This window comes from Phalangium opilio, unplaced genomic scaffold (genome assembly GCF_054372755.1).
Source record: "Phalangium opilio isolate 3A_F unplaced genomic scaffold, DU_Popi_V2 ptg000082l_1, whole genome shotgun sequence".
Taxonomy (NCBI): domain Eukaryota; kingdom Metazoa; phylum Arthropoda; class Arachnida; order Opiliones; family Phalangiidae; genus Phalangium; species Phalangium opilio.
Genome location: NW_028324189.1, coordinates 5,973,401 through 5,992,346, shown reverse-complemented (window position 1 = coordinate 5,992,346; position 18,946 = coordinate 5,973,401). Strand labels below are relative to the sequence as shown.

The following is an 18,946-nucleotide window of genomic DNA, read 5'->3' as shown; positions in this document are numbered from 1 at the left end:
GTTTCTTAAATATCATGCTGTGCACTACGGATGGCTTTACTCCACCACACTCTCTGTTACTGCTATTTGCCTTTGATATAATGCCTTACGAAAATTAAAGTGAAAGCTTTTAACGTAGACAAGTGTATGAAATTAATTAAATTCGGGGAAACTAAACGCTCTTGCAACTTTTAGGCCTACAGGCTATTATTAAAGTTTGGAACACGTTTGGAAGAGATTCTTCACAAATACCTTGTCAGAACTTTAGTAAAAGTTTTCAAATTATTAATGGTAATCTCGGATAGACAAAGTTAAATAATTGAGTTGGATAAGCCTTTCTAACAAAATAACAATACTTCTCATTTCCATATAGTTAAATTTCATAAGGAATCTTTGGTCCCATATGTTATACAGGGTGGGTTGACCATATTACTATTTTGTATTTATACCTCATGGTTTTGCCTTTCTCCGAAAGATTTGACAAAAAACAAATTCATTGGAGGAAATTATGATTTACTCTGAAACACACTGGTTGAATTGACTGGCATGTTTACTGTTGTTATGTTACTTATGACGCCACCTTGAGAATAATTGAAAGCCGGTTTATGACTTTTATTGAAAGACTGTCTTTTCAGCGAAAGGTGTCAAGATGTCTTAAGATCAAAATTCTTTATCTTTTATCAGTTAACAGATACATTGCACGTCAAAATGTGTTTATTCTCCTTGATGATGAACGGATAGAATAAAGATACTCGTGGGCTTCGTGAAATGAAAATCAGTACTTCTTTTGTCAACAGAATATCAAATAAACATTAAAATCTCCAAGACAATCTATCGAGGTGAGACCACTATTCGAAACTTAGTATCTCAAGCAATCATCGAATATCACAATATAGCAAAGGTCTGGAAAATATTTATACAACGGAAATTGCCGGGGAAGTTAAACCAATCAGGGAATAGTTACGGAGGTATTACAAAGCGGTTCCTTGTACCTAATAGTCTTTTTTTACCCAAAAAAACTGAATGTGTTAGGTCGTTAGATAAAGGAGTTCAAGTCAGTTCAGTTCTGATGGGTAAATTCAACAAACCATATCTTCAAACGAAAATAAACTTTACGTCTTTTTCGTTTAGTTTCCAGAAATTCACCAGCATGGAGCAATATTTAAGGAGACCTAAGAAGTTGTTAGCTTACGGAGAATGATTTAGAACTGGTTTGACCAATTAGTTCTGAAATCCTCTTTATTACCAGTTTGAAACCAAGTTCCACACTTTTATTACCTCTCCGAGTGACGACGACGTCACGGAAAGGTATTACACTGCACTTGTTTGTGTGTGTCTGTCACCACAATCGCAGTTGGCAAATCGGAACAAACGTGTTCCCAGAAAGCAATTTTTCGATTCTACTCCCATCGTTAGGATTAAGAAGTACGCAGTGATCGACTAGGGTTACGAAAAACTTCTACCCTCCAAGTAGTTCACCTTATTACTCACTAATCGTTTTTTGATTGTCGAATTAAACGCATTAAGATAATAAATTACCTCGAAAATGTTTTTCATTGTTTCATCTTAACGCCCACAAACACGGGACAGGACACTGCGGATATTTCAGATAATAAACGAATTTGAAAGATGTAATGTATGACGACAAGAGTTTGACACTTTTTTTCCTCTTGAGTCTCTTTCAACCCACCGTAGAGAGATAAAGTCCGTCGGGAACTCTCGTAAAACAGACGTCAATGACAGAAGACAAGATGGATTGAATCGGGAAGGAAACCGAGAGAACGATGATTGAAAAAATGTTGTTAGTGTCACTTTAAGAAGCAACTTACATTCCTATATTAGTACAAATATTGTAGTCGTGAATACGAGCCACGACTAGAAAAGCAAAGTAATTCGTAAGTAAAGTAACACTTTTCGTTGTGCATCTAATTAAATATAATAATAATTTTGTCACCCAGTGTTTTGTTTCAATTTGAAAATGATGACCAAGAAGAAAACTTAAAATGGTGATATTTATGATTTTGATGTTATTTATCCTTCATTTCCCATGATTTTGGTGTTATTTATCCCTCTTTTTCCCATAATTTTGTTTTTATTTATCCTATATTTTCCAACGCATTAAAATTACAGTTCTGTTTCCTTCTACAATTTGCCTCTAAATTTTTGATTTTTTAAGACGTTGTCAAAGTATTTCCCTTGCCACCCTGGTATTATCAAAATGAAATACACTAGCCTCTTAGCTTGAATAATTTAGCTTGTTGTCTTTCTACCTACGGCACTCAAATATTAATAAATGATTGGAATATAATATGACGGCGCAATTAATATCCTGAAGCATTGTTGTTGATGGCTTTCAAAGAATCGATATATTTCAATCGGTGAAAGCTTCGTTTCAATTGACCTTTTCCTTCCGATCATGTATCTTGTAGGCAATTGGAAATTTGAGGAGAGAAGTTCGGGACTTTAGGTTATTGGTTTGCTTTTAACTTCAACTTAATTACTTTGATGGTGACTGGGTGTTTCAGGCACACAAGTGAAGAAGGTTACTGGATCTGTTCACAAAAAACCGTTCCTATATACTGGCTGGAATTCTAAAGACAGATTTTAAACGAAGTTGCATAGGCAACAATTCTTTTAAAAACCTTTGGAAGGTAAAAAGGTTTTTCTATCACACGGACGTTTTCATCCTTTATTGGCCCGCTGCCTATAAGAAACTTTTCCTCAAATATAAAGTAGCCTAATGAAAATGAAGGTCACACGCATGCGGAGCCCTAATTCAGCCAACTACAAAAGTATATCTAGAAAATCAAGAAGATATTTTTTCTCTATAAGAGCGTAAAAATTTGCTCGTCAATTGAAGAGAGTGCCAACGGATATTTTATGCAAGAGTCCTGAAGAAATTGCTTTTTTGCTTAAGTTTTTCTCACTTAGCGATCGTTTGGCATAGTATGTGTTTTATTTTTTAAAGAGTTAGCGCTTAAATCTTAACTCTAGGCCTATAGGGGATAGTGAAGCTGTTCATTTTTTCGATACAAGAAACAGTCCATGAGCAAGGCCAGATTATAAATCTAGTATATCAAGGTCATGCAAAATATACGGGCTCTTTTTAAATCCAGGCGCTGGGGAAGGGGAGACATTACGAGGATCAGTATTTTTCTTGTTTATCAACTTATAAAATTCACGATATCAAACGACTGTTTTAAATCATGATGTACTCCACGAGGAGTTAGTCACTTGAATACTCAGGTGTACAAAACCTCAGAAATCGATTACTTGATTTCTAGAATTTTTGGAAAATCATCAGTAAACACAGTAATTTTTGTGGGTAATCAAAGGTAATCAGAAATCTCCGATAAAACTCTTAACACGAATCAGTTATCCCTACTTCGTGAATTTAAAACTGGTCCAAACATTTCTATTCGCTCGTCGCAGTGTGTGAAACTCTCCTCTGAAGTTCTCGTTATCATAAGCAAAGAATCAGTTGGTTCTTCGCAAAGCACCCGTATATCGTACCGGCCACCTTTCGACATAAACGTCCGTTTAACATGATTTATATCGTTATTCGCGTAACTCTTAAGCTGTAAGGAAATCGATGAAGCGAGAGACCTTGTAGTGTTCTCGATACACTTTTCAAATAAACCGTTATTGCTCAGTAAATGTACCGAACGCGCGTCAATACTGATCGTTTATTGCGTTGCATCACTGGGCGATTCAATTCTCTCAAAATCCCAGTTACAATTACCATCTCTTAATAGATCAGAAGATATTTTCAGTCGTTTTAATTAACGCTTTGCCCGCTATTCTCAAATTTGCAGTCATGATTTTTACCTCTCCTAGCAACTACCTCGAAATTTGTCAAAAAGTTCTTAGAAGCAAACCCTGGATAGTCAGATGAGGTGGAGTCTGGTGTTTACCACCTTGTTTCATACGGTACGTGGACCCAGAAACGTTGGATATGATTTGAAACCGAAGGACATTAGAAGACTGGTAACTTTGAAGCCATATCTAATGTCTTTGGATTTACATACTGGAGGAGCAGTCTCAACTCAATATAAAGCAGACGCCACTGAGCTCTCTTTTTAAAATGGTCTCTTGTTCAATTCAAAACCAGTGTCTATAAGCAGAGAGAATTGCCATACTTATTATTATTACGATAAATAAATTAGTTTCTCTATTTAATATAATGCTATTTCATTTTGATATACGCGTTCATATTAATAATTTAATTTTGACATTCTTAAAAAATTATTCCGAGAAATTGACAGTCCGTATTATTCATACATAAATTCCACAAAAGCTTGTCGTTAATATTTTAGATTTCGTTGCTTTTAGTCTATTGTTGAATATACCACACTTAGAAGCTAAGGTGAATGAATACGCAATGTTAAACCTGATATGAAAGAAAGTAGTGTCGCGTGCGCATGAATATAGTCTCGTTTCAGCTTCACTCTTTTATCGCTTCGGCGTTGAAAGATTTTTTTTACTTTACTCTAGCTGTGCCATAGAAAACCACTGAAACGATACAATAATAGGTACCCCGTCTAGGTCGGATGTTAATGTTCCTTTTACTACTGGAGATAAAAAGGGTGGTAGCTCCACGATTCCTTTTTCCCACAAGAATTCCGTAAATAGTAAACACAACCGACATACCACAGATACCTAATTCTTCGATATTTCCGGAACATATATTTGCGATGTGCTGCCAACACTAGTTGAATGCTTTCACCACCGCACTCTTCTTATTTCTCTCTATACGAGTCTTTTTCAGATGGTGGAGAAAATCAATTTTTCCTTTTCTACGATATATTCATCCACGCATTTACACTATACCATGAGTAAAATAACCATATGTAAGTGTGTCACTCCTTAAAGGGAGGGCGGCTTGTTTCATAGCGATTTTTCTTCACATTTATCGAAAATTAATATACGCATTTTTCAAGGGAAAATTGAATAATCAGGTGTACAAAACCACAGAAATCAATTACTTTATTTCTAGAATTCTTAGAAAATCATCAGTAAACACAATCATTTTTGTGGGTAATCAAAGGTAATCAGAAATCTCCGATTTTCACTGGAAATCACATGAAATCTTGAGAAAATCAGAAATAATCACGTGACTTACTGGTAATATTTTATAATCACTTCGATAATCACAAATTTCGTGAGGCAATCACACATAATCAATCGATAAATTTGAAAATCCAAAATAGAAATCGTAATCAGTTGACATAGAAATAATCAATCTACATTCATCGTAATTCACGAAGAATTCACCAAAAATTCACCGGAATGCGGAATTCATTGGTATACAACCAGAAATCACAAGTAATATGTGGCAATAACTGGAAATCAGTGTAAAGATTATGGAAATCACCCAAAATAATCGTAATCACGGAAATCAAGGAATTCATTCAGTGATCAACGGAATTCACATAAAAAATCAGAAATCTGGTGTACAAACATTTGGCACAATTCCATACTCGCGATACAGTGACCACGCAGTATAAGGTAGGGATGGCGATGTCAAATCCGGAATTTACCGGAATTCCGGAATCTTTTTACACTCCGAAAAATCCCGGAATCAATCCGGTTTTAATTCCGGAACCAAACCGTATTGATTCCGGAATCAATCTGGTTTCAATTTCGGAATCAAAACGGTTTCAATTCCGGAATCAAAACGGTTTCAATTCCGGAATCAAAACGGTTTCAATTCCGGAATCAAACCGGCTTCAATTCTGGAATCAAACCGGCTTCAATTTCGGAATCAAAACCAAAATGACACCGACACCAAATCCGGAATTTAACCGATATCAAAACCGGAGATATCAACATGAACTATATAGCTATAACTTACATTAGCTATATGTATAACTAATTAAGGCAAGGAAAATAAATTTTGTTAAATTATGGACAGACAAATAGGCTAAACACCATTAGCTATTATTGTATATTGTTGAGTTTGTTTCCCACGGTGGAATTTAGAATTTTGTTTTTATTATTTTACACGAAAGAGAGCCAATCCGCCCCTCTTATTCACCGACTTCCTAACAAAATTAAAGTTGAATGTGACGCCACGAATAGCATTACGCCAACCTCCCCCCTTGTCACGGACTGTCACAAATTCAGAAACTCCCCCCCCCCTTTAGAGTGTGACGCCGTTTATGGAAGGTTTCCATTTGTATTATTTGAAGAGATGAAGATTGAAGACAATAGTGGTGTGTCTTACTCTTGATTCTTGAGTAATGTTGGCTGAAAACATTCCGTATGATCCGAAATTCCGTACAAACCGGTATTCCGTATGATCCGGTATTCCGTTCAAACCGGTATCCCGTATGACCCGGAATTCCGTACAAACCGGTATCCCGTATGATCCGGAATTCCGTACAAACCGGTATTCCGTATGATACGGAATTCCGGTTTTCAACTTGGAAAATTCCGTACCGAAATTTTTTGGAAAATTCCGGATATGTTCCGGAATTCCGGAATTTTTGCCATCCCTAGTATAAGGTGAGATTTCTAGTTTAGCCTACATTTTTTATCCCTCCTCAAGTCGCAGAAAATCAATACAATCATGAAAAGTACAAATCTCTCAGTACAAAATATCACAATTTCATTTGCCTTAGAAATCCATCAATTTACTGATCTATTGAAGCCGTTTCAGGCTTCTGTGGGATTTGGAAAGCAACCTTACCCCGACTAATCGCCTCTGAGTATGGGGAGGCTTTAGTATCGATAGCGATAGTCGCCTCGCAAAGGAAACTGAACACTGTTATTCTTTACCAATAGGGAGTCGTAAGGTGGTTATGGATCTTTTCATAATTAGTTTTTTGACATACATGTTTTTCGTGTACTCGATTCCACACACACACACAGTCACCCCCACACAATCCATGGACGCATAACTTAGTTTTGTTTTACATAGCCACACGGAGATAAAAGATGTGGTCTTATTATCAGGGCTGACTAACCTCGATTCTTTTATTGTATTCATGTACCATCTAAAATTGCTTTCTGGCTAAATTGCTTTGGGTATGTTTCTTGGTTTGTAATATATGAATTTTAGTGTTTGCAACAAAGCGCATTCACTCAGGACTGGGAATACATGGATACGTTTGGGAAATTGGGACGTATATATGAAATTGACTGAAAATCGTGTAGCATTATTGACGGTAGCCCTTTAAAATAGATGAGTGTAACGTTTTCAGATATTTACTTGTTAAGCCTAATTTAAATATGGTAGACTTTAAGTCTGTGACGATACACGTTCTTGTACGCGATTTCCGGTTACTTCTACAACCCTTTCTCTGATTCCTCATTTTAAATCAGAATCTACGTTTGCACGTTCTGTTTGTCTATAGGGTGTTCGTATATGCCGGTAAATTACTTCCATGCCGAAAACTTTACCATTTAACAAACCACCCAGGAATCAACATAGTTTTGTCTATGGTACTTCCGGGGTACTAGAGGTGTATTCGTTCTATAGTGAAAACTACTCTTAAATTTCACCTTCATGTTTTTTCATAATATTTTTTACAGCAATGTAAAATCTCTTAGCGAAAAAGTAACGCGAAAATTCTCTTTGCACTAGCGATTTAGACTATAGCAGCATGGTGCGTAATTTTTAGTTATGTGTGATTATAAAACACCAAGCTTTGGAGTTATACCTTAAATGTTTTTCTTGTTTGTGGAGATTATATTCTTCTGAATAAAAGTTCTATCAGCAACAGCTTAAAGTTCTTATTGCGAAAGAATGTTTTGGCACAATCGTGGTGTTCACGCAATTCTTGGCTAATACCATATATCCTCCATTTGACATTTTTACCTGTTCAAATTCGACAGCTTTTTCGGATAATAATATTTAAGGCTGTATGCAATTGTTCAGCTTTCCTTAGAAAACAGGTTAATAGAAGAGATGGATTAGGGAAACTGCTCGGGAGAAGCTTATGTGTTTTAGTCGTATTACCTTTTCTAACTTCCGGTTCATAGCGTTGTCTAGTGCCGATTTTATATTTAAATTCAATTAGAATATTCATTAGAGGTTTAATAGTGTGAGTGAACTATTATTTTTAATGAAGTTTGCTATTAAGAAATCGTTATATCCCTTGTTTCCATATAAATTTCAAAGAAATGCATCGTAGTATATAGACGGAACAACACTCATTATGTAAAATTCGAAGAAGATGCTTACCTTGCGAACAAAAAATTATATTCCAGATGGTGACCGCGAACAATAACCTCTTTCGTCTCATGCCAGTGATGCTGTTATTATAATGGTGTTTAACGTCTTCTGATGAATTCCCCATCCAGGTTTGAGTTAACGGCATTAATATTTATATAGGTGTCCGTGAAACATGTTCTTTAAATCAAACTTAATGGATTGAAACTTATTCAATTATTCATATATTGTTTTATCGTGTTTGATACTTTGGAAGGATTAACACGGTCGTTACTGTTTTATATCTTAACTAATTAAGTCTGTTAGATATGGCTAAATTAGTCCAGTTTCCTCTTTTCATTACAATATAAATTATCTCTTTACAAGGTACGAAACAATTAGTTCGTTTTCCTTTCGTTCCTAGTTTGATAAAGCGCTGTAAAACTCCGTTTCACTTTGGCCCGTTCACTCTGTGTATATCGTGAACGCGAGTTTCCCCATCTGTACTACGCGCTTGCAATCGCGAGTATGGCAGGCAAGTCGATCGGGTGCGAGTTGCTTACGAGTAACACGTATGGCGCAAGCTCAGTCGAGATATATTTGGCCCCGTCCGTTTCGCCTTCGCCTTCTATCATCCTATAAAACATCCGTTTTCCATTCAATGCTTCGATTTGATGAAGAATTTCTTGCTCAGAAAGTACCAAGAAAGATTGAAAATTTCTTACATTTTAAAGTGTTTACTTTAGTTCACTTATACATGGTTTACTCTTGGTAACAATTACTTGAAAAGCACTTATAAATAATGAACTTTGTAATTGTAAAGAGGTCTAGAAAATAAGTCTTTTTTTTAGCTACCCGAGCACATCCCTCCGTACTGTGTTATGAAATTTGAACAAGTTGGGAAACCAAAATAAACCTCTCCGAGTCGAGACGCAATTAAGAGGATTTTCTTGAATAATCAAATATAGTTGATATTAAATATTTTAATCGTCATTAATTTACCTTGATTCTAGTTAAGTCGTTTTTAGAAACTTTATTCCTAAAATCATTTGAAACATAGCTATTGTTTGACGTTTGAATTCAAGCGTATGCCTCTTTAACAATTTTTGGAAACTTAGGGTATATAAGGCGATTTATTCATACCAAATGTCTACAAAACCCTCAATTTTGTGAGCCTTTGTTGGAAGCCCTGCCATTGCGAGGCTAGACGTTTTTCGTAACCCTATCCGATAGCCCCGTACTTCTTAATCCTAACGATGGGAGTAGAAGCCAAAGTTTGCTTTCTGCGGACACGTTTGCTCTGATTAAGCAGTAGGTATTAAACACGCATCCTGAAATTAGAAGTTATACCACATTTTAATACCTTGTTGATGAACTTCATATCCGTGATACGTGTAGGCGTATGTACAATGTTTGCATGTACTATTAACTCGTTCGCCTACTGGAAACAATTTACATATAAATTTACGTACAAAGCCTTTGTTTATTTATCCATTAGGTCGTAATTTCGCAAACCTAACTCCGTACCACTGGCTTACGTAGGACGACGTTTCTCCTCCTCCTGTTTCAATTAAACGGCCGAATAGAGAGAAGGATCAGTGTCGCGATAGTTAAGCCTTTGAAAGGCGACCTTAAGGATTTTCAATCCTTACACTCCAGTTATATTAAATTCCAAATTCGGAGCAAAATCGAGCTATAACTGGTCATACGTTATAATAATCATTAGCCGAGTTGCCCTCCCTTCTGGTGGTCTAAGGGGTGACCCTATTTCTTTTTTCGAGTGTAAATGGCTTACCCTTCTCAGAGTAAACGTCTCATATGTGAAGATATGAATTTTCTTTTGACTATGTGGCGAAACTACCGTATTATACATAGACCTCGGGGAGGTTTATTTTGGTTTACCAACTTGTACACCCTGAATACGTAACTTCTTGATATTAAATCCACAAATTCAGACTTTTTCATAAACATTTTACCAATCAAAATTTAAAAGCCAAATTTCAAAGAGAAGAAATTCAGATATACAAGATTGTTCACAACTACCTAACCTAACCGGAGTTAATTACATTTAATAAATTTCTTCGTTGTAGTTTTTGACATAGGCATTTTTTATGCAACTGTGTAAGACAAGGGCAAGGGTTTGGGTTGACGACCTAATTAAGAACTCGTTTTCCGCGGAAATGAATCATCTAGCGTCATGCTGATACAATATTAATTATTCGGAGGGGGAAATACCCCATTTTCTCTTTCCCTGCCGTTGGTTGGGGGCTTGGTATGACTTGTACCTTCGACTCAAATGCCCTCTTGGGATAATTATTCTGAAATTCTAATTATGCTACATATTTGTCGGTGAGTTCTCAAATTTTATTTCATAAAGGGCACATTAGGTAAGAGGAAATGTGTAAATAAAAGCAAGAACATATTCAGGTTACCATAAGAACGTTGAACATGATATTTTCAAAAGGGGATCAGAAGTAGGGTTAAGACATGATTGTCATCCAATTCCCATATGTAGATTCAAAGACGTTAGATACGTCTTAAAACCTACCAGTCCACCAAAACGTCAACCTTTGGTGGAAGCCCTGCCAATGGGAGGCTAGATGTTGCTCGTAACCCTAGCCGATCGCCGTGTACATCTTAACCCATGTAGTAGAAGCAAATATTGCTTTCTGTGAACAGCGAACGCGGTGACAGACACACATACAGACCCGTCCAGTGTATTACCTCCCCGTGACGTCATCTTCACTCGGAGAGGTAACAAGAACTATATAATACAGTAGTTTCTATATATTAATTGGAAGCTATTATTCCTATGCAATGAGATTAGTCATTATCCGAATGATCTGGAATTCGGTTGCCCACGGAAATGAGGCAGCTGAGGCCTAAAGGCTGACCATCGGGGGACCCCTTAGCCCGTACCTACAGTGTCATGGACAGCTCTAAGACCGCTCGCGGTTTCCTATATTTTGTCATCCAAGTCCGACAAAAAGCTATAAGATCTTCCTCAGCTCCATCTTCAAGAAAAATACACATCATTTCCGGAGCGGTTTTAACATTTGTTTTTTTATCGAGAAAATGTCCATGATGATTTACCAAGCTATCCATATTGGAGCCCTAATCTGTAATTTTCTCGATCCCTACCAAAAACCTTACGGTTCCGGTAAAGTTCCCAGTTTACCGTTTTTTGCAACAGGAAATTCAAGAAAAATACTGTTCCAGAAGACCAGAACTATTGAAAACTTGTTTAGAAAAAGAACTGCCACTTCATGGATTCTATATCTTTCTTTATTTTAAAGTATATTTAAAATATAAAATTTCGGGAGGTAAATTAATGACGATTAAAACAATTAATATCAATTATATTTATTTAATTATTTAAGAAAACAACTTAATTGCGTCTCGGAGAGGTTTATTTTGGCTTCCCCAACTTGTTTTCTTTGCGAAGTGAGAATCAATGTGGTCAGTAGGGCGATCTTTCAAACAAGGAAATCGAAATGCGAATGCGAAAAATGTGTCATTCTGGATATACCTTATAGCAAAACACTATCTGTAATTATGAACACGCCTTCGTTATGAAAGTTACGTGGTTATGAATACAGGGACAGTTTTATTCCCAATAGCTCTAAGTCAATGACAATCTCTTGTAGTCACTAATACGGCAATAAATTATTTGAATCTTAATCAACGGCGAAGGTACAAAGACCGTTTTAATGTTTTATTATTTAAATAAGTTATAATTAAGTTCAGTGATCCTAAAAGTTTAATGAATAGGCAGCAAAAGAATTTACCGGAAGAGTAAATTTTTAACTTCGTATCTTTGCTAGATGTTTCTTAAAAGAAATGGTAGGTAACGTACGCACCTTTCTAAATATAAAAGGAAAAGTAAATTAAAACTAAATTATCTCTTATGCATTTAATTAGTCTTAAAAATGAGGACTACTGCCCCGCCATTTATTTTGAGGCGTCTGCTAGTCCGAACCATCACCTTACCCTTACCTCTCTCAGCTTGTGAAATCTCAACCAATCCCGTAGGGGTAAGAGGTTCGCGCTAGTGGACACCACTAAACCAAGTAGTCCTAGTTTTTAAGACTAATATTATATTTAGAGAAATGTCATTGTTTTAAGGTATAATATTATGTTACCTAAACCTTTCCTTCATTCCAAAATCTTCGGGGTTTTTTTTCGAGAACAATTCGCGTATGTTAACCTAATTGGTTTTTATATCAAAGAGCATCTTAAAGTGCAAACCAATATTTTTCTTATGGTCCTAAATTATTTTTTACTAGGTGATGGGATAATGGAACCGTCTGGAATGGAGATTATACATTTTGTAAACAGCAAAACAGCTTTAAAAAATACGTAAACCAAATTGGATTGCAGAAATAATTTCGGTAATGTTTAGATGAAATGTGCTCAAAACAACGTAATCAAAATGGCATGGCTTTTATAAACTATTTGCGTTGTCATGAAAGCGTAGTTTCAAATTTCAGATCCTTTTGCGTAACTTTTTAAGCCTTTTAAAGTTTGCCTTGGTCGGGCAGTATCACAAGAAGTAATCAGGGAAAACCTGGAAAAGTCATACAATCTTAAAATGACAACAATGTGGCACTCCTGATAAATTTGAGATTTCGACAAAAAATGTGTTCCTAAACTGTAGAATGACCGAGGAGGTTTATAATGAACGCAACTACATTTGATGGATATCGGATTTGAAGCGACATCACTCATTATCGATCGTGGGCTAATAACGTAGGACCCTATTATAGGATGGAGCGTGGCCCTAGTTCCGAATACTAGCGCGAGCGAATGGGGCGTTGAAAGTCTAGCTACAACTTTACTTGGTGCGGAGTGCTAGCTACTGAGGATAATCAAGGGTTTCAGATCAAGCAGACCGACCTAGTCCTAGTTCAGCTTTTAAAGGTTCACGTCGAAACTTAGCTTCTATACTATAACCTTAAGTCTCATAACAGCTTGCAGTACCTTAAAAGGTTTACCCGTTACATCTCAGAATAATTGGAAACGGGTCGAAATGGTATACAACTTTACTTCCGTAGCATCCACATACATAAAAGGCATTCTTCCTTATGTCCAACAGCATTGATTTTCCTCAAAAAAATTTAAACTTAGCTTAACGAGTTTTTCAAACTTTTATGCTATTGACCGTTGTTTTAGCGACAACGAGGTTTGCAACTGCTAAGATAATAATATACTGTTAGCGTAGGGATAGTAAATATTGGAATAAGTAGAGAAAATTTTGTTTGTACCAAGCCTACAGGAGGAAATTTGAAAAATAATGTATTTCCTACCGGTTATGAAAACTACACCAATTGTGTACTGTAACAATAATTTATTAACCTCCCTAAAATGAAATGTAAATATTGAGCGACTATGGCTTTAGACGTTTTTTAAGATGTTAGCACGTAACTAACCCTTAACGAAGGGCCCCTTTTTTAATACTGGTTCTGGTCGCGTTTGGTTTTTACCCTGTCTCGCGAAAAAACACTTTCATGACGTCAAAACCCGGGCACCAAAAAACTATAAAAGGAGGGGACGAACAATGGTCACTGCGCTCTGCTCTCTGCCTCTCCCTGTTGCTGCCACGCTAGCCGATGACCACAGGACCCGAACCCGAAGGACGTTAGCCGCCAGGCCCCGGGATGACCCAAGACGATCCAGTCACCCAAGGAAGGATGGTTGCGCCAAAACTTAAAGGCTGTTAGTGCGCGCATAAAAATACTTTAAACCTCGTATTGAACAAAAGGTCCGGTAGGCCTAGGAACTTTACGCGCGGGAGAACTATGTCGGAACGACGGGCAACTCTTCAATATAACCATGGTATCGTACTTTCAAATTAAATAACTTAAGAATTCTTCGCGTTGTGACCAGAACCAAAACTAAAACGTTATAGTAATTATTTAAGTAGTCTAATGTTAAACTGTTATAATGAAATCAATGCTGACACTGTTTTAAATATTAAATATTAATTCCCCTAGACAAACGACCAAAGTATTATTATTATTAACAAACTTATAATCATGCCTAAAAATAGTGTCGGAGTACCAATTTAGTAGTTTTTGTAATCAAAAAGCAATACAAATTAACCTCTGCATGTATTGGTAGAACCATTAATTCATAATATATGTTCCATTAGCTTGTCATGGGTTACTTGTCATGTAAGTGACGTAGGTGAAACGTCACAGATTCTCGTAAAACGACGCTTGGTGAGGTGCTGTCAAAGTGTGTAAACTTAATAGGAAAATGGACTGCAAAGCCGCGTGTATTTAATAGTCATTGTAGAGTAACACATATCAGCCTAATGTTTGGGAGCCCGTATCTCTGAAACTAAATGTTGTAGACCCCATCCCATGTTCATTGACACTTTCCATTCAGTATGACCCGAGGAACGCGTAAATTAATTTATGGCAGACTTATCAGAAACACCCAGTATAACGTCAATGTTTCGAAAATTAAGGAAACTGACGGCTTTTCCTCCGAGTGCTACACAATGAAATTTGATTCCCGTAGTCGTGGTTTCGACATTATACTGTGTAGGAAGCTGTAAAATTGTAACTCGAAACGATTCTTTCTTCGAATGGCGTTTCCCGCTAACCGTTTACAATGATTAGTTTAGACGAGCGAAGATGCACTCGCGGAAGATGCTTCTACAATGCCAGCATATTAGACCGCTGTGCGTGCAGAGTTTAAAGAGATAGTAGCGTTCAATGTCGATTCTACCTTATTTAGTCCGTGTTGTATTTGAAACCCCTTATATTCTTAAAATGCGTTGCTAAATTACGTATTACAGGCGGTATCATATTTTTACAGATAAGGTTATTGTATTGTTGCTAACTTTTGTACCTTACATTTAATAGACCATTCCATCAAATACTTCAAGAGAACCCAACGCACGCCAGACGTGGAAGCCCTGCCATTGAGAGGCTAGACCCTATCCGATCACCGCGTAAATCCTAACCCTAACGATGATAACAGAGAAGAAGTCAATGTCGCTTTCTGTGAACTGCGAACACGTTTGCTCCGATTTGCCAACTACAAACGCGGTGACAGGTGCACACTAAGACACGAACAAGTCCAGTGTAATACCTTTCCGTGACGTCATCGTCACTCGGTGAGGTAATATGATTCGAACTAAATTTTAACACTCAACTTACTGGCGACTATCCCTTGAAATGTTTGAATTAATTTCAAACCAAATCTGCTTTACATCGTAAATAGACAATGATCGATAGCGAGTTAGATGGTTTGCTAAGTTCAACTATGAAGTGGGTTTAAGGCCAATTGTCCAAAGCTTTAACAACCGGTTGAATTGAAACATACAGTGAAATTATTAATGTAACGGATGACTTAGTCTTTCCAAGGCAAACACGGGGGAGTTTGTGTATAAGCTTCGAGATTGGAGTACGTTTAGATGTGTACCTGAATACATGATTTAATCCAAATTACTCGCGCTTATATACTAAACTACATGTTAAATGACTTAAAATTATTAATTTTCAACCAAATTCAGAAATTATCATGAGGAATTTGAAATTTTGCTAGCGGCTTAGGGCTAATTTTAAAATGTTTATTTTTATATAAATGATAAAACTTGGGAGCTTTTGAACTAGCCTAACAAATCCAAAAACCCAATAAAAACCCAATAAAAAACCCTGGTGCTGGTTTTTTTTAAACTCTGATTTTCGGTAACGAATTGTTACTGGGCATATAGAAGAAGCATACAAACAAGAAATCACTTTCTGAAATAAATGATTGGACAAAAACGATATCCTAAAAGATTTTCCTCCAGTGCAAAGGTAGTTAGCAATCGACGATGAAACTGAATGGGTGTGCTTGTCATAAGAGAATGCTTATTACTATATCTCGCACCCCTTATTACCTAACCACTGCCGTTACTAAGGCCACAGAGAAAAGGAAGAAGCGATATTTTGCAAAGAGGTACAACCGCATCCTGTCCTGCCTTGTATTATAGAGCGTGGCCCCGATTCTCTAGGACCCCCAAGGGGAAATAGTAGTCGAACGGAGGGATAGCCTCCGAGGGAAGATTTCTGTCACTGTTACCCTTAAGTTGCGTTCATACCTAAGGGTAAAACTGGTAGGCCTATATACCCCAGTTACAGAAGAATACAAATTTTCATTCGTTGACATTCTCAGCTTTAATTCGTGATAAAACCTCGAAATGTCAAGGATATTATTATCCATTCGTAGAAACAGTTTAGATTATTGTGTGTTTGATGTCAGTGAAGGGTCAGATTTTAAAATGCCACAGAAAAGGAAATTTCAAATTGGTTCGGTAAATTTTTCCAACATGGTATAAGTGCACGGTGAAATTTATTTCTAAGCACATCGTTCTGACTTTTCTACAAAAAAAGTGGGAAACTTGGTTAGGGAAGACAACTTCAGACGGTCATGGAAAAAATTTGGAATAAATCTCTTAGAGCAACTTCCATTCTAGCCAAGGCTTAACGACATTTCAATTAATGCCAAAATTATTTATTACAAAATATTTTTCATTTATCATAGTTTTCAGCCATACCTAAATCCTTTTTCAGAGAAAATAGTAGGCCTACTGAAGTCAGCACCCTGAAGCCGACTGACTTGGTTGAGCCTACCAGAATGAAACGTTTTCAACACGTTTGTGAAATTTTAGCTAAAAGTATGAACGAGACTCAAATGTCTTCGTTCTAGTAATCCTGAGGTCGGGGTGAAAGCCCCGCGGTTCATTTGAAAAAACCAGACGGGCCGAGATGATGAGCCGAAGAATGAGGGGCTACAATGCACAGTCACAACAGGGACTCTCAATTTCCCTGGACTAGAACTGCTCCTGATCCTTACTTGGAAGGGAATTTTTATTGAAAAAGTAAATCGGATCAATCTGATGATTAAAATATTCTTAATTGATAATCCAAAATTACATACGATACATTCTCGAATAATTTGCCGTATATTGTTCTGAAATCAATATTTGAATTCTCTCTCGATTGATCTTTACCATTAATCTCTAATTTCGAAAATTTCAACATCAATCCCATTAATAGATTAAAAACAGTGCAAAAATAAATTTAATTTTTCGAATATTCTCATACTCTTAGATATTTTGTTTTAAATATTTAACCATTGATCTTTCTGTCCTTGAAAATGGGGTGTCCTTGTTTGTAATAGGAGAAGCGGAAAAATGACTAATCAATATTATCAAAAAAAAAACCGAAGGATCCACCGAAATGGCCCTACGCCATTCCTACTAAAGCAGTGTTAATGTTTCAAATGTTCCCTCCGTTATGTTACGAAATAGATCTGGCTCAAGTTTCATCTCTTTCCATTGAGGTAACAACACCTAATGGGTTCTCTACTCTTTCCAAATGTTAAATTTTTAAAAACCTATTGACTCACAAACCTTTTAGAATTTAAGATTAGGCAAACCTACCTGAGTTTAAAAATAATTAAATTCTATTAAGTAGGGCTTTCCCTTTCTTTACCTCATTTATTTTTGATGGTTCAAACTAACAATTCCGTTCTCCTTACGACCATATCCTTTAAACGGTAACATCAACAACTCCAATAAAAGAGATGGGATGATTGTTGTTACATCAGATCTACGATAGTAGCCATTTGAATAGCGTAAAGAATTTCATAAACCTATGGGGAAACCCCGAGTATCGGACTTTCGGTGCCGATACCGATATAGTATCGGTACCGGTTCATCCGTAAACCTAAGCAATATCACTCAAGGACTCCATAAATTCTAAAGAGGATCAGCAAAGAACCATACTTTTTTTGTGAAAGTGAGGCTTATTGGAATAACACTCATTTTCGTCCCTCGCCAAAAACCTTGATATACTAGAATTAATATCTTGCACTGCTCTTACATACTTTTGTTTTTGTAGCAAGTAAGAGTAAAGGCAAAATACGGCTTCATTTACCAAGCAGCTCAATAATCTCATCTGCAAAATAGATAATGATACGAGCGGTTGTAGGAAATTTGCAATTTAGCAACGGTTACTAAGAATTTAAAGGGTAACAAGTTAACAACAATGCGTAAAGGTAGATAGCCAGGAGGACATTGTTTTCAAGAGAGTTTTGCGGAATTTACATCTATAGTCGCGGCGTCATATAGGCTGGTTCATTTAATGGAATGAATAAACAAGAAACATTATGAGTATGTAATATGTTATATCTGCGTGTGTTAGAGTAACTCTTTAAACAAAATACCACCTGATATTTTGATTAAATTTTTGATTGAATATAGATAGAAATTTACCATCACTCCAACTAACACTTTGAAACGGAATTTGCTCATATAGATAAGTGCTATTCCGGAGAATTTCGCTGCAATTAAGCTCATATATAAAATTCTTTTTCAATTCAAAGCCAGGAAAACCTGTTGAGAATAAAGGGTTGAGCAACATTTGGGTGCCCACTCGTTCTCAATTCAAGCTAGCAGTAAAGGTACGTATAGTTCAAATATATTATGCGTGACGTCAGGGTTGACGATTTCTACACCTCCTCCCCTTTAATTCAAGCAGTAAGACCCAGAAATTGGCCTGGTAATGTATTCCTGGTTGTAGCCAAATATATTACTAACTAAACTTAAAACACCCACTAGGCCTAGGTAAAAAGTAATTTTAAACCGATTCCTATAAAAACTGTAAATAATGTAAATCCATTCGAAGAAGCATTGTAACTTTCCCAGTGCACACCAAATTCCGATGGACCCTGGTGTCGTTTTAAAAGGAACTTCTGAAAACAACATACATAGCCGGTGGTTCTCTATAATCGAAATATGCCTATAAACCGTAG

At 36.5% G+C, this 18,946-nt stretch overlaps 1 protein-coding gene across 3 annotated transcripts in view; it reads right to left on the bottom strand.

The window, feature by feature from the left end:
* LOC149651190 (lachesin-like) overlaps positions 1-8,627 on the bottom strand; it is a 39,371-nt gene extending 30,744 nt beyond the window's left edge. For all 3 annotated transcript variants that reach the window (XM_089847992.1, XM_089847993.1, XM_089847994.1), the window contains exon 1: positions 8,168-8,627. In XM_089847992.1, coding sequence (XP_089704118.1) covers positions 8,168-8,303 — 136 coding nt within the window. In that variant the 5' untranslated portion in view covers positions 8,304-8,627. The remainder of the gene's footprint in view (positions 1-8,167) is intronic.
* Between the last annotated feature and the right edge of the window lie 10,319 nt (positions 8,628-18,946).